At 45.3% G+C, this 23,414-nt stretch overlaps 1 protein-coding gene across 2 annotated transcripts in view; it reads right to left on the bottom strand.

The window, feature by feature from the left end:
* Positions 1-6,772: 6,772 nt before the first annotated feature.
* DOCK3 (dedicator of cytokinesis 3) overlaps positions 6,773-23,414 on the bottom strand; it is a 539,706-nt gene continuing 523,064 nt past the window's right edge. Inside the window, exons 54-56 of one of the 2 annotated variants that reach the window (XM_075939450.1) lie at positions 23,329-23,411; positions 13,506-14,561; positions 6,773-7,216 (exon numbers count right to left, since the gene is read on the bottom strand). In XM_075939450.1, the coding sequence (XP_075795565.1) occupies positions 14,049-14,561; positions 23,329-23,411 (596 nt within the window). In that variant the 3' untranslated portion in view covers positions 6,773-7,216; positions 13,506-14,048. The remainder of the gene's footprint in view (positions 7,217-13,505; positions 14,562-23,328; positions 23,412-23,414) is intronic. The other variant, XM_075939449.1, reaches the window with a different exon arrangement.

The following is a 23,414-nucleotide window of genomic DNA, read 5'->3' as shown; positions in this document are numbered from 1 at the left end:
TCTTTGATAATGAAAAGGGTCAGGCAGCCCAACTGTAGGGGTCGCTACAGCTCGCTGTATCTTGTGGTAGCCCCTGCAGAGAAGGCTCAGGTCACAGCAAGCAGGGCTGTGTGAACAAAGGTAGTTTTGTGCCCTTTTGATTCTGTACTGTTGCAAGGGTCAAACCGCTCCTGAAGTAACAGAGCTCAGGATTGCACTAATCCATAGCAGCGTCTCTAGGGGTCACTACCTGTGTGGTGCCCAATAGCCTAGACTTCCTGTAGCACTCAGTCCTCTAGGTGCTCTCCCTCCTGCTTGTGGAGTTGCCCTCCCTGCTGGAGCTTGCAAATGGGAGGCACATGAGCCATAACCTGCTCCTGCCCGAGGAGAGTTCTTCCCTGAATCCTGGTGACGCTTATGTGGTCTCATATGCTGTGGCACCTACGTACAGACATGAAGCAGGGACTAGAATTTTATTATAGAAATACTTACTCAGTGTTGCTATACTGGATGTATTGATTTTGCAGTGAGTCTGTTGTTTGATCTATGTGCAGTGTTACAGATTTACCTCACTATTTTTTCTTCCCTTTCTACCCCCCGCCTTTTGTAGATGTATGAAAACTGAATCCAACCAGTTATAATAATTCAACTGTCAGGAGGCACTTCATCACCACCAAATGGAAGTTTCAGGTATAACTGAAATTCATTTAAACCAACACTGAGGCTATGTCTACACTGGCACCTTTTTCCGGAAATGCTTAAAACGGAACAGTTTTCCGTTATAAGTATTTCCAGAAAAAGCGCGTCTACATTGGCAGGATGCTTTTCTGGAAAAGCACTTTTTCCGGAAAAGCGTCCTTGCCAATGTAGACACGCTTTCCTGCAAAAAAGCCCCAATCGTCATTTTCGCGATCGGGGCTATTTTTGCAGAAAAGAAGTCTGTGCTGTCTACACTGGCCCTTTTCCAGAACAGTTTTCCGGAAAAGGACTTTTGCCCGAACGGGAGCAGCATAGTTTTTCCGGAAAAGCACTGATGATTTTACAGTAGATTGTCAGTGCTTTTCCAGAAATTCAAGGGGCCAGTGTAGATAGCTGGCAAGTTATTCCGGTGTGACGGCGCGTTGGGGGTCCCCCGCCTCCTGCACCCCCGAAATGGCACAAACAGACTCCACCAGCCAGTAGAATAGAGGTGGTTTATTGCTTCTCCAAGATACAGCACAGCACAGATGTCATCAGGTCACAGGGCAGGCCTAGGATGCCTCAGCCCCCTTTGATATGGGGCAGGGATCTCGGCTTCTAAACCCCCCAGCCTGTTGCTGAGGCTGCTTCCTCCATCCTCCCAGACAGAAACTAACTCACTCTCCTCCAGCCCTGCCCCCCAGCCAGGGGCAGCCTTCACCTTCCTTTGTTCCTCTCCATGGGGGTTAGCTGGTCAGACAGGTTGACTCATCGCTTGTCTTGCTCGGTGGTGCTACAGACAGCAGCCAGTGAGTTAGCAAGTTACCCCCAACTACATCACATCTGGAAAAGTGGCTGATTTTCCGGAATAAGTGGCCAGTGTAGACACAGCCTGACTGCTGCCCTGTATTGCACTGTATTTTCTTTACTTGGCCGCGAATCCAAAACATCTAGCTTTTTCTCCTGGTATTTCTTTTTCTCCTTCTCTCTCTCTCCTTTTAGAACACAGGGATTGTCAGTGGCCATCTAGCGAGTTTTCTGGTTCACACAGTGTCCAGAATCAAATGCTTCAGAAGAAGGTACAAGAAACCCTTCAATAGGCGATTATGGGATAACTTGCCCTCAGTTGCCCTTTAACACCCAATAGTTAAGAGATTAGCGTATGCCCTAAAGGATGAGTGTTTATTTCCCTTCCCAAACTATTGTTTATTCTTTTGCTATGATACCACTGAATATTCTTATTAATCATATACAGGGCAACTTTTATTTTTTAATCCTAAAGTCTTGTCCTCAATGATGAAATGTGCTACAGAGTTCTACAGGCTAAATGTGTTAAGAATAATTTCCTGTCAGTTTTGAATTTGCCACCTTTCAGTTTCATTAACATTCAGTTTTTCGGTTATGAGGGTTCTAAAAGTTCTCTGCCTACCTTCTTTAGAGCATTTATTATTTTGCATACTTCTATAACATCCCTATATTTACCTCCTAAGATAACCTCATTCTTTTCAATCATGGGTATTTCCATGCTTCTAATAACTTGCATTGTCTATCTCTGAACTCCCTCTACTGATGCTCTATCATTTGTAATTGGGATGACTTGAAGTGAACACAGCATTCTAGATCAAGGCTTTTAACTGATTTATATAATCTTCTATATATTTGAGAGAGTTTGTCCATCTCTTTTTGTTTCTGTTTGTTCAGGAAGATAAGTGCCTACAAGAGAAGAGCTAGGACCACCAAATTTGGTGTGCAGATTTCACGTATCATAACTTAAGGTTAGGGTTTGGTTGTACCAGGACAATGGGATGTGCTTGGAAGGTGATTGTTTCTCATAAAATGGAAAGGGAAGGCTCTAGTAGCAGGGATGGTCATATTGCATAATGACCACAGGGTGGCAGCAACAGGTCAGAGATAGGGACCAGGATAGCTGTAACCCCATTGGGGCAGCAGGGAGTAAGGGTGGAGAAAAGGACAGCTATCTGCTATATATTTGAGAGACACTGCCTATTTGTGTGTCTGTCCCCCAGCCAGGGGACATACACCCCACTGCAGCTGCAATGTACAGTTGCTGCTCACCTGGTCCTGAGCTGCTAGGGTGAGAAAGGGTGTCTTCTCTCCCCAGGGCAGCCTGCAGATTGAACCCCTCCTCTCCAGCCCCAGACCAGAGTAATTATTTAAATGAAGAAAAACAATACATTAACTCAGTTAAGGACCTGAGCAATGCCCGGTAACTCTTCTAGTATTCAGTATTTATCATTTTTCATTTTTGTCTTCAGACAGCCTAATATTTTGTTTTACTTCTGTTGCACATTGAGCAGAGACCTTCATGTTGAAGTTCAAATTTTTTTTTTTACCAAATTGTTAATTTAGATCCCAATAAGCTATACAAGTAGTTCAGATTACTTCTACCACTGTACATTGCTCTGCATGTCAGCTTTCATTTCATCTGGCATCATATTGTCTGTTCACCTTGTGTGCTTAAGTCCAGCTCAAGTTCCTCTGTCTTCTCCATAGTTGACCACTCAGATAATTTTGTATCATCTGCAGATTTTGCTACTTCACGGCTTTACTCCCTTTAATAAATATATTATACAGCACTGATCCTGTAGAGTCCTTTTGCCATGATGAAAACTGATCATATTCTATTTCCCAGGGCCTATTGATCCCAACTGGGTTTAGCAGCTGGTCACCAGTGAGGTTTAAGTGGGCTTCCATTCAAGGCTCTCTTCAAATATTGCAATCGGTGGATTCAGAGCTGCTGTACTCGCCACTGTACAAGGTCAAACGAGGAAATAAGTGCGAGCCCCTGGAGGGACAAACCAGCTGTATGACTGGAAAAGAAGCTGTGATCTCCAATAACATTTTCCAAATAGGAGACAGCAACTTGCCTGACACCTACCAGTGCATATTCTAGGGACCTGATTCATCCTTGTGCTGGCCTGGGAACAGAAGGGATGAGGCTTGCAGCTCTTCTATTCAAGGACTATGGAAGTGCGTGAGTGGGGGCTCCAGTGCTGGCTAGGTCTAACTTGTGCCCTTGTTGCAGTGATCACTATGGACTATTATAGGAATACAGATTCTGCCCGGGCTATGCCCCTTCCTTATCTCTTCCAGGAACAATTTGTTCCCTGAACGTTGGGGAGGTGGAACAGAACTGGTGGACACAGTTCTAGCTCTGAAACAGATGCAGGGACTTCAGTTGCAATAGGTATTCCCCAAAGGAGCTTTGCCTAAAACACAACCCTTTGCTACCACCTGGCTGATTATAAGCCGACATAGGGCAATGAGGAATCTGGCTCCAGAGGTCTAAATCTTAACAGTGCTGGTTTTCTGCAGGAAGCCATGGGATCCATGTGCTTTCTTTCATGTCACTGATTTTAGCAAAAGTGTATGCCGGCGACCTCAGCTCTCCAATGCAAAGGCTGAGCTAGTTACCTAGTCCAGTTGGGGCACCTAGAATATCAAACCATCCCTTTCTGACTGGACTGCTCTTCTCTACTATCTAATGTGATCCCCATAGCAAAGACAACACACAGTTGCTGTGGCTGGAAAGAGTTTCCTCTGTTACTCACTGCTAAGGAGTGGGCACGGCCTGAAACACCCCAGCCAAAAGAGGGGAAATAGAACCTCTCAACCTCTTCTTCAACTTATTTCCTACATACTAGGATAAGGGAATCCACACTCCCCACTTTACAGAGAGGATTGTGGATGGTACCAGGCCTCCTGCTCCCTTCCCCTTCAGAGGGTCCTTCCTCTTACAGCAGACCACAGAAGAGTAGCAACTCTCTTCATTCTTTCCCTTTCATGCTATCAATATGATTAAGACCTTTATTTTCTCTTTATGTGCATCTGGAAGATAAAAGTAATTGATATCGACATTTTAACCATTCACAGGAGCCCCTCAGCAGACTGGTACAGCATTCAGCTCACGCTGACAGCCCAATCCTGCAATATGTGGATCATAAGAACAGCCATTCTGGGTCAGACCAACGGTCCGTCCAGCCCAGTATCCTGTCTGCCAACAGTGGCCAATGCCAGATACCCCAGAGGGAGGGAACACAACAGGTAATCCTCACATGATCTCTCTCCTGTCACCCACCTCCAGGGAAACAGAGGCAAGAGATAGCATTCCTACCCATCCTGGCCAATAGCCATTGATGGACCTAACCTCCATGAATCTATCTAGCTCTTTTTTGAACCCTGTTAAAGTCCTAGCAGTCACCACCTCCTCCGGCAAGGAGTTTCACAGGTGGTGTGCTGAGTCAAGAAAAACTTCCTTTTGTTTGTTTTTAAATTTGCTGCCTATTAATTTCATGTGGTGACCCCTAGTTCTTATACTGTGGGAATAAGTAAAAAAACTTTTCCTTATTCACTTTTTCCACACCAGTCATGATTTTATAGACCTCCATCATATCCCCTCCTTAGTCTCCTCTTTTCTAAGTTGAAAAGTCCAAGTCTTTTTAATCTCTCTTCATATGGGACCTGTTCCAAACCCCTCATCATTTTTGTTGCCCTTCTTTGAATCTTTTCCAATGCCAGTATATCTTTTTTTAGAGGTGGCGACCACATCTGTACGCAGTATTCAAGATGTGGTTGTACCATGGTTTTATATAGAGGCATTAAGATATTTTCTGTCTTATTCTCTATCCCTTTTTTTTAAATGATTCCTAACATTCTATTTGCTTTTTGCCATTCTATTTGCCATTTTGTTGCCCAGTCATTTAGTTTGGTGAGATCTTTTTGAAGCTCTTCACAGTCTGCTTTGGTCTTAGCTATCTTGAGCAGTTTAGTATCATCTGCAAATTTTGCCACCTCACTGTTTCCCCCTTTCTCTAGATGGTTTATAAATAAGTTGAATAGGATTCATCCCAGGACAGACCCTTGGGTGACCCCACTAGTTACCGCTCTCCATTCTGAAAACTGATAATTTATTCTTACCCTTTGTTTCCTGTCTTTTAACCAGTTATCAATCCATGAAAGGACCCACGATAACTAACTTTACTTAAGAGCCTTTGGTGAGGGACCTTGTCAAAGGCTTTCTGGAAATCCAAGTACACTATATCCATTGGATTCCCTTGTCCGCTTATTTGTTGACCCCCTCAAAGAACTCTAGCAGATTAGTAAGGCATAATTTCCCTTTACAGAAACCATGTTGACTTTCCCCCAACAAATGATGTTCATCTACGTGTCTGACAATTTTATTCTTTACTATAGTTTCAACTAATTGGCCTGGTACTGACGTTAGACTTACCAGTCTGTAATTGCCTGGATCACCCCTAGAGCCCCTTTTAAATATTGGCGTCACATTAGCTATCTTCCAGTCATTAGGTACGGAAGCTGATTTAAAGGATACAAACCACAGTTAATAGTTCCACAATTTCCCATTTGAGTTCTTTTAGAACTCTTGGGTGAATGTCATCTGGTCCCGGTGACTTAAGTTTATCAATTTGTTCCAAATCCTCCTCTCATGACACCTCAATGTGGGACAATTCCTCAGATTTCTCACCTAAAAAAAATGGCTCAGGATTGGGAATCTCCCTTACACTCTCAGCTGTGAAGACTGAAGCAAAGAATTCATTTCGTTTCTCTGCAATGACCTTATTATCTTTGAGTGCTCCTTTAGCATCTTGATCTTCCAGTGGCCCCACTGGTTGTTTAGCCGGCTTCCTGCTTCTGATGTACTTCAAAAAACATCTTGCTATTATTTTTTGTGTTTTTAGCTAGCTGTTCTTCAAACTCCTTTTTGGCTTTTCTTAATTATATTATTACACTTAATTTGACAAAGTTTATGGTCCTTTTTATTTTCCTTACTAGGATTTGACTTCCACTTTTTAAAAGATGTCTTTTTATCTGTCACTGCTTCTCTTACTTTGTTAAGCCATGGTGGCTCTTTTTTGGTGCCATGGTGGCATCTTTTTTTTATCATTTCACATGGGATCAGCGTGTCTTGAATTGGGTATTTTTGCGCCTACAGATGCAGAAGACCAAATCACTCAATCACCCTCCAAACATGAGGTCTTGTTTTCCTGCACATCCTTATTTCTGGAGGCATGTTACTGGTTGTATCGCAGTGTAGTTAACTGTCTCTAAGGCTGGTCAGGGTGGGTGTAATCACAACTTTCTTAGAGGGGTAGCCATGTTAGTCTGTGTCTGCAAAAACAACAAGGAATCCTCTGGCACCTTAGAGACTAATGGATTTATTAGGGCACAAGCTTTCATGGTTGTGGGTTTTACCTCTGAAAACTTATGCCCTAATAAATCTGTTAGTCTCAACTTTCTTGGTACCCTTAGCAAACAGTCATCCATCTAGCCGTCTCATTTAAAACACTTCTCAGAAATATTTTCAGAACTGTTATTCTGTTAGTCTGTTATTTATTTGGTAACAGTCTACTCTGGCCTGAGAGCAAGCAAGTGTGATGCAGGGTTTGTCGGTTCTCCTCTGGTTCTGCCTTTGCTACGTAGTAAGTAATGGACCCTTGCGGTGCCTCCATTTCCCTATATGCATAATGGGAATAATGACACCCATCTCATAGGTAGGAAAACTCATTTCAGGTACATCCTAGAAAAAAAAACACAACGAAGTATTATTCCATACTAACAAAGAATGGTAAAAATCTAATTAAAACTAAATCAGATACAAATCTAGCTCAGTACAACTGCCAACTGCCTTTTGAAGTAAAGTATTTATTCCCCACTTACTCCATGTCAAAAACGTAAGGACACAACAGCCTTGTTATCTCTCCACCATGTTTTATTATCCGAACAGGAGCCAATCCAGTTGATAACTTCTGAGGCCGCCTGGGCCCAACAAGTCTATTAAGGCCATATCTACACCATGTTGAAGATTGATGCTACCACGGTTGATCATCTAGGGTTCGATTTAGTGGGTCTAGTATAGACCCATTAAATAAAAGGCTGAGGGTGCCCCCATCAGTACTGGTACTTTTGCTCCTCACGAGGAGTAAGGGAAGTCTATGGGAGGGTTTGCTCCCATCAACCTCCTGCTGTGTGGATGGTGTGGAAATGCGATATAAGATGCGTCGACTCCAGCTACATAATTAACATAGCTGGAGTTGTCTATCTTATGTCAAGCTTCTGCGTAGGGGCCTGGCCCTGGATGGCCTTTATTTAGTAACTAGACTTTTAGTTAATACTGTTACTTGTTTGGTATCTTATTGTCACATTCAGCATCAGTAAAAAATATCCTTTCCTCTAGGATTGACACCATTCCAATTTTTTGTTACTTTTCCTTCCTCATAATCCCTTCATTCATACATCTCTAGATTTCATTGTCTGCAATAATTCCCAGTTTTCATCTCCCACCTTCCATAGGTTCTTCACTCTCACCTGTTTCTCCATTCTATCTACTAATGGATTAGTAGTTAATTGCGTAATATTGACACTCAAATGCCATCCCTCACTTTTAATGTAGACATTTCAGCGAAATTCATGGGAGACTATCTGTTTCAAATTTCTGAGTAATTGTTACAGGTTGTCCACAGACCTGGCCAGACAGCATTGCATAAGTTACTCATCTGACAACTGGAAAGTCTTCATGACTAAGGGTATGTCTACACTACCACCCTAGTTCGAACTTGGGTGGTAATGTAGGCAACCGGAGTTGCAAATGAAGCCCGGGATTTGAATTTCCCGGGCTTCATTTGCATATTGCCGGGCGCCGCCATTTTTAAATGTCCGCTAGTGCGGACTCCGTGCCCCGCGGCTACACGCGGCACGGACTAGGTAGTTCGGATTAGGCTTCCTATTCCGAACTACCATTACTCCTTGTGGAACGAGGAGTAACGGTAGTTCAGAATAGGAAGCCTAATCCGAACTACCTAGTCCGTGCCGCGTGTAGCCGCGGGGCACGGAGTCCGCACTAGCGGACATTTAAAAATGGCGGCGCCCGGCAATATGCAAATGAAGCCCGGGAAATTCAAATCCCGGGCTTCATTTGCAACTCCGGTTGCCTACATTACCACCCTAGTTTGAGCTAGGGTGGTAGTGTAGACATACCCTAAGAGAGTTAGAAAGTTTAACAAAAGAAAGGTCAGGTAATGCAGGTGACCTCATTATATTCTGCTGTCCACATTAACACAACCATCTGGCTGGATTTGACTCATGGCTGTATATATGACATCCCTTGCTTGGTGATTTATATGTTAAAAAAACAAAAACTCTCCTCTTAATTCAAACAACAGCAATTAGCCCACTTGGGAGGCAGTTTGGAATCTGTTCCCTTCTCCCCGTGTAATGCTCCTGGATTCCCTTTTGTCTCCTTAGTAATTTCCCTCCCCAAAAATGGCGGGTTGTAGCTCGTTTCTTTGAGGTGGGTTTTGTTACAAAATACCAGAAGGTAGAGCAAGATAAACAGGATTTACAATACACTACCTGTTTCTGTTTCTATGCACACACAGACCCTGTGAACACCAGGAGCAGCATCTGCACAACCTTCTCAGCAAGACCATCATGAATACACGTTAACCCATTGTTTTAATATCAGGTATTAATCTTTAATTCCACATCACAGCAGTCGAGTGAATGGGGAAGGAAAAGAAAAAAAAACCAGCAGATATTTACATCTAAAATTCACATCACTTACTTGTTGGTTCTGGAAACATGCTATCACAATATGTACAATGAAATACCTTTTGGACACTTGTTCAAATTAATTTTTTTTCTTTTACGGTTGCTTTCCATTATAGTTAAGATAGCTTTTTAATTTTTTTTTAAACATGAATACACAAAAGAGAAGTGGTTAGAGGTTTTTTTTTTTTTTTAAATAAGCACAGAATGCCAGAGGTTAAAAACACATTTACAGGGCAGAGTACCAGTCAGACATCACAGTCTATACATTTTTTGCTCAATTTCCTGTACAAATACACAGCATTCAGATGGGATATATACAAAAAAGCATGATGGAAGGAAAATTTAAATATCACATTTTTTTTTCTGCTTCTGCTCTACAGCCTTTCCAATTTGCCCGACTCCAACCCCAGGACAGACACATTGTAACCCCTTCCCCACCCAAAAAGGGAAAAAGAGATTAAACAAAAAGAAAAAAAAATTCCTGTGGTCTTGTACCTGGCAACACTACCAAAACATTCTCACAACCAGTGAGTAACTAATGTGGCAGAAATGAAAATTCCTGTTGCACCCTAAAGACTAGGAGATTTTCTGGGCATAAGCTTTTGTGGGCAAAACCCCACTTCATCAAATGCATGCATGGAAGTTTATGCCCTTTAAGATGCTGCAGGACTCCTCACTGTTTTTGCGAATAGACTAACACAGATACTCCTCTGATAATGTGTCAGATTAATGCAATTCTTCCCATTGCTTTTCTTCTATTATTGCCTATTCCCATTCCTTTTTTCCCAGACAGGGGATGTAACCACCAGTGTTGGAGAGTTTAATAACCCATGCATTCAGGAGAGAATTGGTGAAGTCTTGAACAAGGCTGTTTTGCGGCCTAAGAACCCAAAAGAAGCACTGTCCATTTCAAACTTGGTACGTGACTATGGAGGAACCCTGCATCTTTTAACCTAAGGGCTTGTCTACACTGGCATGTTTTGTCACCAAAAACTGGTAACAAACCAGTGGGAGTGTTCATACCGCAATGCATCTTTTGTTGGGAAAAACACCCAGTTTTGGTGACAAAAAACTTCCAGCCCTGGGAGAGACTTTTGTCTTTTCCCCTGCCTTTATTGTCAACAAAGAGCCAGACTGGACTCAGCTGTTTGTTTTGTCAGGTTTACCGGCTTCTACCTGTATCCCACAATGTCTGTCCAGATAGCTGTGCTCAGTATTTTGTGATCTCTGCTGCCATGCAGGCATGCGTCCCTCCACTTTCAAAACTCCTGGAAGTACCTGACAGCTGAGTGAACTGCTGCACTTGGGGAACAAAGTTGGAATGCTTCTGTTCTGCCCTGCTAGCAACATAGCAGCAGGCAGACGGGCTGGAGAGACTGCTGTGGTGCTTTGACACTGTTCTGCATGGAGAGCTCACAGAGCTACGAGGAAATCCCAAGAAGCAGCAGGATCAGCTTTGCCTTCCCACAACACTGCCCTGTGGGATGCTCACCCACACTGCTTTGCTCTATCTGTTGTCAGGGTGCTAGCAACATGGCCATGAAATGTCGACAATGGGAGGCAGAAAAAACAGTTTGGCCAGTTTTCACTTTTGGCAACTTTTGCATGCTGACAGCACTTTTGTTGCCAAACCTTCCCAGTGTAGAAATAGCTTATATCAAATTACTATAGTTATGCAGCACAGCAACACACCCCAGTGAGCCAAATTCAGCCCTAATTTGGGAAATGTAGTTGTGCCCGCTTACCCCAGGACTGAATTTGGTCTTTAAATTTCATGCTACTATTGGCCAACCATATTTTCCCCAGAGAGCAGTGTTTCACATTCCACATATGTAAATCATAATGGAATCTCCCTCACCTCCTTCTCTTCTTGCATCACTACCACTCTCTGAAATTAGGTCTTTAAAAAGGATAAAGTATTTTGCAAAAATTTGACCCTGGTTCTGAATAACTCCTCATAGACTCAATTCTAATATGTTTGCGTTAACTGAATTTGTCACTTCATGAAACTTGGTGGCTATGGGACCTGCTGTAAAATTAGTTGTTTATATAAGCTAACTGTGGAAAATAGGCTTTAACTCCCCCCCTTCCCTAGTCACACATCAAAGTTGGGCATCGCTATGCCAGTTCCTCCAACCAAGGCAGCATGATATACATTAGGAAATCTCTTAGAACTCTGATGAGCAGTTAAGCTGTGGTCAATCACACTGGCTGGATGTTAAAGTTTAGACTCCCTCCAATGTTAACTCCATACTTGCTCACATAGTTTTATGCATAGACACCATATTTTTTGCTCAAAAGGAGAGCTTAATACTTTTCCAGCTACAACATAAACAGGAAAATAAGTGTCTTGCTCTACTAACATTTCATATGGAGATCCTGGGCCAGATTCTTAGATGGTAGAGATCAGAATATACCAACTTCACTCATGTATGCCAGCTGAGATTCTGATTCTGAAAAGAGTCAACGTTTTTCATTTCTACTCAGACCTGTATTAGCATTCATGCCATAGATGAAATACCCATAGTGGGCCAGATTTTAACAACTGTGTCTCAAAGGATAAATTATTCCAAATGCCCTGCTCTAGAAAAACTAAAGACAATGGGACAGATCTTTTTCTAGCCAGGCAGGACAATTAAGAAACAAAATTAGAACAATATTTCTAATGCATGGGCGACTGCTTGAGAGAGAATAAATCAAGAGTCTCAACACCTGGACTATACAATGGCCACCGGAGTCCAAACTTAATACTGATAATCATTTTCAGGAGAATTCAGAAGTGGAGTATGTGTCAACTCATTTTGCTTAGAGGTAGTGCTAAAGGTGACCTGCAAAGGAAAATAAAAGGTTCCCTTTTGGCTTCATTTTAGTGTTTATAATATCTAGGAAACAGCATGGATAGGGCATAAAATAGAAAATCTGGATACTTTAGTTCTGTTCTCATTTCTGCCAATGATTTGTGTGGTGTTGGGCAAATCCCTTAACCCCTATGTGCTCCAGTTTTCCCAGTTGTAAAGACAAGGAGCATAGATACTTATGCTCCTCCTTTGAAATGTGCTTTGCAATCTATGGATGAAAAGTACTATGCAAGTACCAGGGATTATTATAAAGAAGGGCGAAAATGAGAGTGTTTATTTTTTGCTTATTTATCTTATAAAGATCATGAATATAAAGTATTTGATTTTTTACTTCACTATTTTTGGTGCAAGATTTCTCAAACGACTTGAAATGGGAAACTTCTCAGCCCTCAAATAAAATGGCAGTATTATTGGATCTCTCTCACCAACAGAGCTTTTCTCCCATTTGTCAGGTACTAAGCAGGTGTTAAAGAAAGCAAAACAAATTTATAACTAAAAACAGCTGGACTAAAATTCCCTTCCCCACTCCACTACTCTGGTCTCTTGCTATGTGTCGCATCATAAATGCACTAAATTCTATAGTCCTTTATACAGAGTCTGCCAGCAAAAAAAGGGAAGTCAAGACTGGATATTTGTGCAATGTAAAAAACAAAGAGGTAAAAAACCTCTCAATAAAATGAGAAAACCTTTTCAAGCCTTCTTTAACATATCACAAAGAGGCAAGGAAGGTAACAAACATACCCCCTACCCCTTACAGTTCACCTTGAAATCCCTGAATCTGGAGTGCATGCTACCCAGCTCATAGTTTCCTGTATGCAGGGAGAGATGGAGGCATTGTGCATCAGCAGCAGTGAAATGTTTCAGAGGGGCACATAAGCTATTACAGTATCACACACAGTTAATGAGCCTCCGCTCCCAAGTGATGGATGTTGGGGTGGATTGTGCAGACTTTCAATCCTGAAGCAAGGATTGGATATGATGTATTCAAGCCTTCTCTTCTGACTTGCTGAATTATCAAGTTGTCACGGCACAAGCCACTCAACTGGTTCCTTGACTGGAATAAAAGTGCTGGTGACAACCACTTGCCCAGAGCTAGGCATGAGAAGAGGCTCAGAATTGGCCTGCAACCCCAAGCTACATAACCCTCTCTTACCCTGCAGTGAAGATGGATATGGACCACGACTCCAATGGAAAAGCAGGCTGGCTTACTCCATAAAAAATGAAATTAAGGAACAAAAACATGAAAACCAAAGTACATGTCCACAAAAACCTAAAGGAGGCAGAGTTTGTTTGAAGTAATACCTCAAAAATCACTATGGAAGCCTGTCAGCATTGATTAGATCGTCTAATCCCAATGAGTCAATGCAGGAGACTACTGTAAAGCTGTTTATGGTTACACACCTGGAAGAATCAGTTTCTTCGTAGAACAGCCAAGTTCCATTGCCTGCGGTGAATACACCTTCCAGCCTGACAGTTCATGGGAATCCCTGAATTCAGCAATGAGCTTTCTCTTCTATACAGCAAAGAAACATATCCCTAGTGCAACTGCTTCTATTTGTGTGCGTCTCAAAATGGGGAGGAAAGCTTTTCAAAACCACTCGCCACATCCCCCCTTCAGTATTCCAGTTCTTTTCAGTTTTTGCAAGTCTCTATGGCTAACAGCTTACAGGCCACTTTGTGTGGTCTGATAAACTGCAGAAGGAATAAAGCGCCCACTGCACACACACAAAAAATTAAAAATAACATAAAACTGGAAAGTATCAAATGCAATAAAAAGGAAAGCAGCAACCTCACATGCCGGCCCAAGCTCTGTATGGGCTCCAGACATTTACTCATGGCAGTAGAAAGTAAAGAATTGGATCATTGTTCTCTCCTCTGAATCCTGAACTTCTACATCTTTTCTTTTTGTCAGTCATGGAATTATTACACAAGCTCCTTCCCTGCTTACTGCTCACTGATGCCATGCTCCCATGCTACCCTGGCCTGCTCCTCCTTTCCACCACTAGTGGGTTGGGAGACTTTACGATGCAGTGGCCGGTGTTTGTCTTCCTCTTCCATCATCAACATAATATCCTCTTCATTCTCCATGTTTGGGAGCCGAGCATGGTATGGTTTTGGGGGGAGAGCTGGAGGGTCCATAGTGTCCTGAGGAATGACTCCGGATGGAGCAGAGTGGCTTCGACATGGCTGGGATTTGAGTGACTCCAGAACATCAGGTTCAGAGAGACTGTACCTGACAGGGAGGTAGGGCGTCTCTAAGTCTTCATCAGTAGTCCAGGCCTGACTAGGGACAGAATCCATGGTGTCTGTGCGAGGAGGGGGCTCAGATGAGTGTCCAAAGTTACTCTCACTTAAGGAGGACACACCACTGCTGGCACTGCCTGACAGAGTGGAGTTACTTCCATCCAGGCCGGACTGGGGACTTGTGGGTGATGCAGGGATTGGATGAAGAGGAGACTGTTAAGAAAACACATTAACATCTGTGATCAGGCAATTTTGCATCTCAGCAGCCATGTTGCATTCTTTATGACTCATTAGTTACTGCCTAATTGCTTTTGTCTTAAGAAATGAACAGATCTGGGCTATTTGTGCACACGCACCTGAATTCCATGTACAAATGCCTGTTTGTACAGGCAAATGTACTTTTCCTGTAGGCATGGTCAAATGGTAAAAATCAGTAGTCACAGTGGTGATGCCCTCTTTTTCAACACTATTTAACGTGTTTCATATCCCAGTATCCTCCACACCTCCCTTACTAGGACTGTCTACATTCCGCAAATCTCAGGGTATTTATGTAAAATCCGGCATCACAAAAATTACAATGAAAACATGATGAATAACGTGTTACTAGATTTTACACACAGATTTATTTTTTCAGTAATGTTACCATTTAGAAGTTTACTGCTATTAAAAATGTTTTCTGTCTCTATTTCCTCTCCTTAGTGCAAGCGTACATATTAACAAGCTACTTTTTGTCTTTTTATTTTAAAAGATTTAATGCCACACTGTGTATCCCCATCCTGCCTAATGCATGCTGTCTCCCCACAATTCCTGTAGCACTTTTGGGGGGCAACTCTGCATTTATCTTAATTATACCTTTCCCAATTTTATTCCTCCTTTTTTGTTCCTTTCCTCTCAATTTTTTCTCAGCTGTGTTTTTTCTGGTTATTTCTTTATTTTTCTTCTCACTTCTCTATCCTCCATGTCCAATCTTCTCTCCAGATACCTATGTTGTGAACCAAACTGTCTGCAGGTGAGGTCCAGTGCGGTGTGATGGGGAATCACTGTGTGGCAAGTGGATTTGCAGCTATCCAGCTCCCAATCTGCTGAGAGGCTGTGAGGAAGTAGCTCCACCCAATAGGGATGTAAGCGACTATCCGATAAGCAAGGGAGGCGGTAGAAGAGGAGGTGCTGGGGGAGCCAGATTAAAAGCTGGTTCCTCCAGCTCTGTGGGCGGGGACAGGGACACAGCGGTGGCATTTCACCTTTGAAATGTACAAGAATCCCTGCTGGGGCTCTTGTACATTTCAAAGTGGAAGCGCCACGTGGAGCCCGGGGCTGGCGCTGGGCTCCACGCAGCATTTCAAAGGCGGAGCGCAGTGCAGCACCTTCCACCTTTGAAATGTAGCAACAGCTGGACGGGCTCTTACTACATTTCAAAGCCGAAGCGCTCTTGTCGACTAATCAAATAGTTGATGGAAATTCCATCGACTATTCGATTAGTTGATTAACTTTAACTGCTCTATCACCCAAACAGCAGTTTAAGACCTTGCACTTTCATAAGGATTTTTGGTCTGTGACTTTATACTCTCATTTCTCTATCTCCTCTGTTCTTTGGCTGCTTTTTTTCCTTAGACTTTGTGCTGCTTTATTACCTACCCTTTGTTTCTATTCCCTTTACTGCTCCTTCTCCCAGGCTACTCTGCTGCCTGGCTTCTCATTAGAGACAAAGTAAAAGTTCTCTCCAGCTCAATATTATTAACATGTCAGAGAGTTTTGTTAATTTCACACTTGCTGTCACCTGCTCGGCTTCTCTTTAGCTCCACTGCTGATGTACATTAAGCAGGGAGTTAGGAAGAGAAACAGAGGGGGAGCAATTTCTAAAGCACCCATTAAATCTTGTTCATTTCAGTTTACTGCTCTGCAGCAAAAACACACAGACAGACTGGACTTTTAGAAAGCATCAGTGTACAGCCTACTAATATATATTGGCCCAAGTAACTAATTTGCCAGGACATTCATGCAGGTGCACCTGTTGTGTGCATGTTTGAAAACCAAAGGAAATAGTAATGAAGGACACTATTAGCAGTTTGTTGGTTCTCTAATAAATAGAATCATAGATGACTGAAAAGGACCTTGAGGGGTCATCTAGTCCAATCCCTGGCACTCATGACAGGACTAAGTAACAGATCATCCCTGACAGGTGTTTGTCTAACGCGCTCTTAAAAACCACTACAACCTGCCTAGGAAAGAGTTACTCACCTTGAGCAGTAACGGTGGTTCTTCGAGATGTGTCCCCGTGAGTGCTCCACTCTGGATGCTGGTGTGTCCTTGCGCCGGCGACCGGAGACTTTTCTAGCAGTTTCTGCCATGCCATGCAGGCGCCGTGGTGCCCTCTAGTGTCATTGGAATTGTTGAGCGTGTGCGCGGTGCGGCTCCTCCGTTCCTTCTCCACCCGCTAGAGTATAAGGCTCCAAGCAGGGGAAGGAGGGAGGGTAGTGGAGCACCCACGGGGACACATCTCGAAGAACCACTGTTACTGCACAAGGTGAGTAACTCTTTCTTCTCCTTTGAGTGGTCCCCGTGGATGCTCCACTCTGGGTAACTACAAAGAAGTTGTCGGCTCGCGGAGGTGGGTTTGGAGCCGTATAGTAGTAATTGTGGACAATACAGCCTGTCCCACTGCCATGGAGGATGCTATGGAAGAGGAAAGAGCATAATGTGCAAAAGAGTGGTCAGATGACCAGGTGGCAGCGTTGCAAATGTCTTGCAGTGGAACATTACAAAGGAAGGCGGTTGTGGCAGCTACTGCCCTGGTGGAATGAGCTGTGACAGTTCCAGGTAAGTGCTTGTCATACAGGGTATAACAAGTTTGAATGCAGGAGATAATCCATTTAGAAATTCTCTGAGATTAGACTGTTTGTCCCCTAGATCTCTCAGCATAAGAGATGAAGAGTCTAGGTGAAGCTCGCCACGGTTTCGTGTGATCAACGTAGAAGGCCAGGGCTCGTTGGACGTCGAGAGTGCGCCATGCAGCCTGTAAGGCTTTGGAAAGAAGGCAGGTAAGTGTATGGGTTCATTCACGTGGAAGGGGGAAGGTACTTTAGGGAGGAACTTAGGGTGGGGTCGGAGTATCACCCTGTCCTTTGTAAATACTGTGTATGGAGGGTCAGCCATCAAGGCTGCAAGCTCACTCACCCTCCTGCTGGAGGTAATAGCAACGAGGAAGAATACTTTCATAGACAAATGAGACCAAGAGCAAGCGGCTATAGGTTCGAATGGCGGTTTCATCAGGCTCTTTAGAATGTGGTTTAAGTCCCAGATGGGGACTGGTGGACGGACAGGAGGAAAGGTATTTTGCAGTCCCTTAAAGAAGCGTTTGGTCAATGGGTTAGCGAGAAAAGAAACGCCATCCATGGGATAGTGAAAGGCAGCTATGGCGGCGGCGTGGACCTTAATACTGCTAAGTGCTAGGCCTGACTGTTTTAGGGATAGTAAGTAGTCCAGTAGAGTAGGTAAAGGAGCGAGCTCTGGTGGGCTCGCATGCGTTTGAGAAAACCAGCGAGAGAATCCAGTCCATTTATACAGGAAAGTTCTTCTAGAGGAACGTCTTCTACTGTTAATCACAATGTCCTTCACCTGTTCCAAGCAGGCAGCCTCGGCATCCTGAAGCCATGATGGAGCCAGGCATGGAGATGGAGCTTGGTAACGTCTGGATGGAGAGTTCAGCGACAGAAGGTCATGGTGAAGAGGAAAGGGGTACGGGTCCATCACCGCCATCCTGAGAAGGTAAGGAAACCACGTTTGTCTGGGCCACGCAGGTGCCACCAGAATGACTTGCGCCTGGTCCATCCTGATTTTGTTGAGGACTCTATGCAGGAGCGGGAAGGGGGGAAACGCGTACAAGAGAGGGGCATCTCATGTGATGGAAAAGGCATCTCCAAGGGAACGTTTCCCTGGGCTCCTCTGGAGCAGTAAAGGTGACATTTTCTGTTGTTTTTTGAGGCGATGAGGTCCATGTCTGGTTGGCCCCAGTGAAGGAAGAGCGGAGTGAGGACACATCTGTCGAGTTCCCATTCGTGCTGGTCCAGAAACGTATGGCTTAGTGCATCCGCTGTGACGTTCAGTATTCTGGGAAGGTAAACAGCCGAAGGGATGACAGGCACCAGTTCCAGAGCTTGATAGCTTCCGAACACAGGGAAGGGGATCGAGTACCCACTTGACAGTTGATGTAATACATGCAGGTGGTATTGTCCGTCGTGATGGTAATAGACTAGTGAACTATATAATTTGTGAAATGTTGGCAGGCATATCTGACCGCCCGTAACTCGAGGAGGTTGTTATGGAAAGTCTGCTCCATAAATGACCATTTGCCCTGGGCCATGATGTGGCCTAAGTGGGCACCCCCATCCCATGAGGGAGGCATCTGTTATAACTGTGAAAGTGGAAGGTAGACGTTGGAAAAGAACGCCCTGTAACGTGTTTTGAGGAATCGTCCACCAGAGTAGGGAGTTGCTGATGTGTGGTGGAATGGCGACGGGCTTGGAAAGTTGGTCTCTGGAAGGCTTGTAAACTGTTGCGAGCCAGGACTGGAGAGGTCTCGTGAAGCCTGGCCAAGTTCATGACATAGGTCGTGGAAGCCATGTTCCCGAGGATCTTGAGGCAGTCGCGAACCGTGACAGTCGGCACCGATTGTACTGCCCTGATAAGGTCGCATATAGTTGCGAACCTGTGCTTGGGAAGCGTAGCCCTCGCTGTGACCATGTCAATGAGGGCACCTATGAATTCTAGTCTCTGCGTTGGGAGTAGGGTGGATTTTGCGTAATTTATGTGAAACCCGAGGCTGAGTAGAAGGGCTATTGTGATATCTGTCATGACCTTGGTCTCGTTGAAGGACGCACCTTTTATGAGGCAATCGTCTAGATACGGGAATATTATGATGCCTTGGCATCGAAGTGATGCCATAACGACTGTCAAGGTTTTGGAAAACACCCTGGGGGCCGTGGAGAGGCCAAAGGGGAGCACCCTGTATTGATAGTGCTGGGTGCCTACCGTAAACCATAAGAAATGTCTGTAAGCAGGATGAACTATAATGTGGAAGTAGGCATCCTAAGGGTCAAGAGCCGAAAGCCAATCGCCTTGATCGAGCGCGGGAATGATCGTTGATAGGGACACCATCTTGAAACGATGGTATGCGATGTATTTGTTGAGGTGCCTAAGGTATAAGATGGGTTGCCATCCTCCCGTCTTCTTCTGGGTTAGGAAGTAGGTTGAGTAGAAGCCTCAGCCCTGGAATTGTGGTGGTACATGTTCTACTGCGCCCAGTTGAAGAAGATGCAAAACCTCTTGTAGGAGAATGGTTTAATGAGAGGAGTCCCTGAAGAGGGATGGGGTAGGAGGGAGGGAGGTAAAAGGGATAGTGTAACCAAATTGAATCAGATCCAAGACCCATTTGTCCGAAGTGATGAGGGACCATTGGTGGAAAAAGGCCCGGAGGGGGTGGTGGAACTAAAAGGTATTGGTTGTCAGTAGCAGAGGATTGGCTTCCTGGCTCTCGACTTGACCTTCAAACCTGCTGTTTGCTTGATGGTGGATGTGGTGTGACGTGCTGTTGTTGTTGCCGCTGTGGTCTATGGCACTGAGTTCTTTGTTTCTGGTGGAAATCGTATTTGGATTGTTGTCTAAACAACTCTCTTGGACGTTGGTAAGGCTGGTACCTAGTTCCCTTGAATGTAGGAGTGTACATTCCGAGGGTTCTGAGAGTCATACGGGAGTCCTTCATAGAATGCAACACCTCGTCGGTTTTGGCTGCGAAAAGGTTGGTCTGGTCAAAAGGCAAGTCCTCAACTTTCTGCTGTAGATCCTTAGGTACCCCAGAAGCCTGTAACCAGGAAATCCTGCAAAGCACAATCACCGTGGCCGTAACATGGGCTGCGGCGTCTGCTACGTCCATGGTGGACTGTAAGGCTGTACAGGAGATGGTGTGGCCTTCCTGCATAATATTGAGCAAGGTTGACCTTTTGAGCTCCGGAAGGTGCTGGAAGGAGGTCTTGGAGCAATTAGCGTGGTCATAGTCCACGAGCATGACAGTATAGTTTGCAGCCCTAAGGAATAATGTGGCTGAAGAGTAAGCTTTTCGGCCCATGATGTCCACTTTCTTGTAGTCCTTGTCCTGTGGGGTCGTTCTAAGGTTAGGCTGTTTACTTTTGTGACGCACCGAGTCTACCACTAGGGAATTAGGAGGTGGGTGGGTAAAAAGGAAGTCCATATTCTTTGGAGCAATAAAATATTTACAGTCTGCCCTCTTATTTGTTGGAGTGATGGAGGCTGGAGTTTGCCAGATATTGTCGGCTGGGTCTATAATAGCCTCGACCATAGGTATAGCAATTCTGGAGGCGGTTGGTGGCTGTAGAGTACGAAGAAGATGATATTGCTTGACCTGCACCTCCTGGAGGTCTCTTTCCTGAGCTATCACGACTCTTAAACAAGTCTTGACATTTTTTTGTGTCATCTCCCGACGATGGGGATTCGGTAGTGACCGCTTCATCTAGGGAGGAGGAGGAATTGTGTAGAGGAGATCTGGTCTCCCCTTCAGAGAGAGAGTCATGTGCCTCCAAGGGGGCTGGAGAATTCGGTTCAGTGGCAGATGCAGTAGCAGGAGGCGAGGGAGGAGGTGGCCTGGAAATAGTGAAAGAGGGCCATTGGTGACTCTTCTTCGGATGTGGCTCCCAGGGTTGCCATTGAGTGGTATATGGCGGAGGTGGGTAGCCATATTATTGCGCATACCATGGATGCGGAGGGGGAGGGTATGCATATTGAACTGGAGCCAGCTACCAGGATGGAGGTCTAAGTGCCAGGCTAGAGTGTTGCGATGAAAACCTGCTCCTCGATTCGGTGCCGATGTCACTGACCGAGCGAGAAGCAACTGAGGAGCAGCGAGACCTCACAAAGCGGATAGAGGAACCTGGGGACAGCGGTGCCGAGGAGGTATGGCTCTGCACTGGGAATCGGTACTGCTCGCGCCTCTGAGACGGTGTGAGGTGATGCGGCTTGGGTGGTGGCGGTGCGGACAGCGGGGGTGTTGACCGTGCTGAGGCTTGTTCCGGCACCAGAGCAGTCAGAGGTGGTTTGTCGGCACGGGCCTTCTTCGGCGCCGGGCTCGGTGCCGTTTTGGCATGGCTCGATGCTGTGCGCTCTTTCAATACAGCAGTCGGTGCTGAAGACGGCTTAGATGCGGTAGCGGTTGGTGCCGCTGACTTTTGTGTTGGCTCTGAATGAGCTCTTTTATGCAGTGCCGACATCTTAAGCTGCGCTGCATCGGAGGTTCCCGGCCTATCTTTGGTGCTGTCCCGTACCACTGATGGTGCTGAGGATAGGGATGGAGTCGGAGAGAGACCAGTTTTGGAGGTCGTGGAACCAGAGTGGGTTGGCGATTGGCTTTTCTCCATACCCTTACTCAGCTGAGGTGGTCTAGACGTCATAGGAGAGTCCTCTGAGGAAGGACGTAGGGACTTCTCGTATAAGATAGTCTTTAGTCTATTGGCTCAGTCTCGGTGCACCCACGCTGTCAATTTGGAGCAGTGCAGGCACTTTTGAGTCTGGTGAGCCTCCCCAAGGCACTTAATACACTTGGAGTGCCCGTCGGAAGCGGGCATGGCATCCCGACATGACTCACAATGTTTGAAGCCTGGAGAACTGGGCATGAGGGGTTGGGGAAAAGCGGCAAGCCGCAACGAGAATTTTTTTTTTTTAAACTAGATTGGGAAGGAAAATAGGGCTAAAAAACTTGGATAATGAGGTAACTAGGGATTAAAACGGGGTATTTAACTATTTTTTAACAGAAGGAGAACGGTCGGCTCCATCTGCTGCCAAGGACGGTAGAGAAGGAACTGAGGAGCCGTGCCGTGCACACACTCAACAATTCCAAAGACACTAGAGGGCATCACGGCGCCTGTGCGGTGTGGCAGAAACTGCTAGAAAAGTCTCCAGTCGCCGGCGCGAGGACGCACCAGCACCCAGAGTGGAGCACCCACAGGGACCACTCGAAGGAGAAGCAATATATCCCTGAATACTTGGGTGGTGGCAGCAGATATTCCCTAAAATCCAGGTATTAGGATTTTGGGGGAAATTTTTGTACCAAAGCCTGGAGAGATAAGGTTTTGGGGTCCTTTGCGGGCCCCCACTTCTGCATTTGCTGTGCCACAGCGGGGAACAGCCTTGACAGCTTCCTTCTGGGGAGTGTGGGGGCAGTTGCCTTGGTGTGCTTTCACCACTGCTTCTGCGTGCGGGAGAAGGGGGGCGGGAGTGCGTGGCGTGGGCTCCTGCTGCTGGCACTAGCTCTCTGGCTCACTAGCTCCCCTGCTGATGCTGGCTAGTCTCTCCTGCCTTGGGAGGGGTGCACATGCACCCTTATGTCTTGCCCCTGCTTAGTTGTCAACTCTCTTTAGATTGCACTCTTTTTAAACATAACCTGGGGGAAGAGGTGGAGAGGGATGGAACAAAGGCTGGGGCGGAGCAAGGGTGAGAAGGGGGCGGAGCCTGCTTGAGTCACCTATGGTAAGGGTCGAGCCTACACCTAGCACTCCCTTCTGCAGCCCAACCCCCTGCTCCATGCCAGTACCCCTCCTGCACTCCAACTCCCTCCCAGACCTTGCACCCCTTCCTGCACCCCAGTCCATGCCTGGAGCTCCCTCCTGCACCCAAATTCTATCCAAGACCCCACACCCCTTCCATTAATAGTGAAGTGCAGCCCCTGACTACTTACCAACATTCTTGGAGTGGCCCCCCTGCAAAAATTATTGTCCACCCCAAGTAGACAATCCCCAAGTCAGCCTTCAGTCTGAGCTTCTGTTCCTTAGAAACATGATATACTTTCTGCTGCTCAGGCAATGTGGGAATAAGGCAGGATCGATGGAGGAATGGGAAGCTGTAGGAGATTGATCATAACAACTTATGGCCCGATTAGCTGGGTGCTGTGCCCTGCAACCTTGAGAGATCATTTTACCTTGCGTAATGTCCGTGCAGGCAGTGCTGGAGGGGCATCGCTGAGCTGGTGGTGGAAGGCATCAAAGTGCAGTGAGTAGTGACCTG

Source organism: Pelodiscus sinensis, chromosome 11 (assembly GCF_049634645.1).
Source record: "Pelodiscus sinensis isolate JC-2024 chromosome 11, ASM4963464v1, whole genome shotgun sequence".
Taxonomy (NCBI): domain Eukaryota; kingdom Metazoa; phylum Chordata; order Testudines; family Trionychidae; genus Pelodiscus; species Pelodiscus sinensis.
The sequence above is the reverse complement of the archived record's forward strand: the minus strand, read 5'-3'. Positions and strand labels throughout refer to the sequence as shown.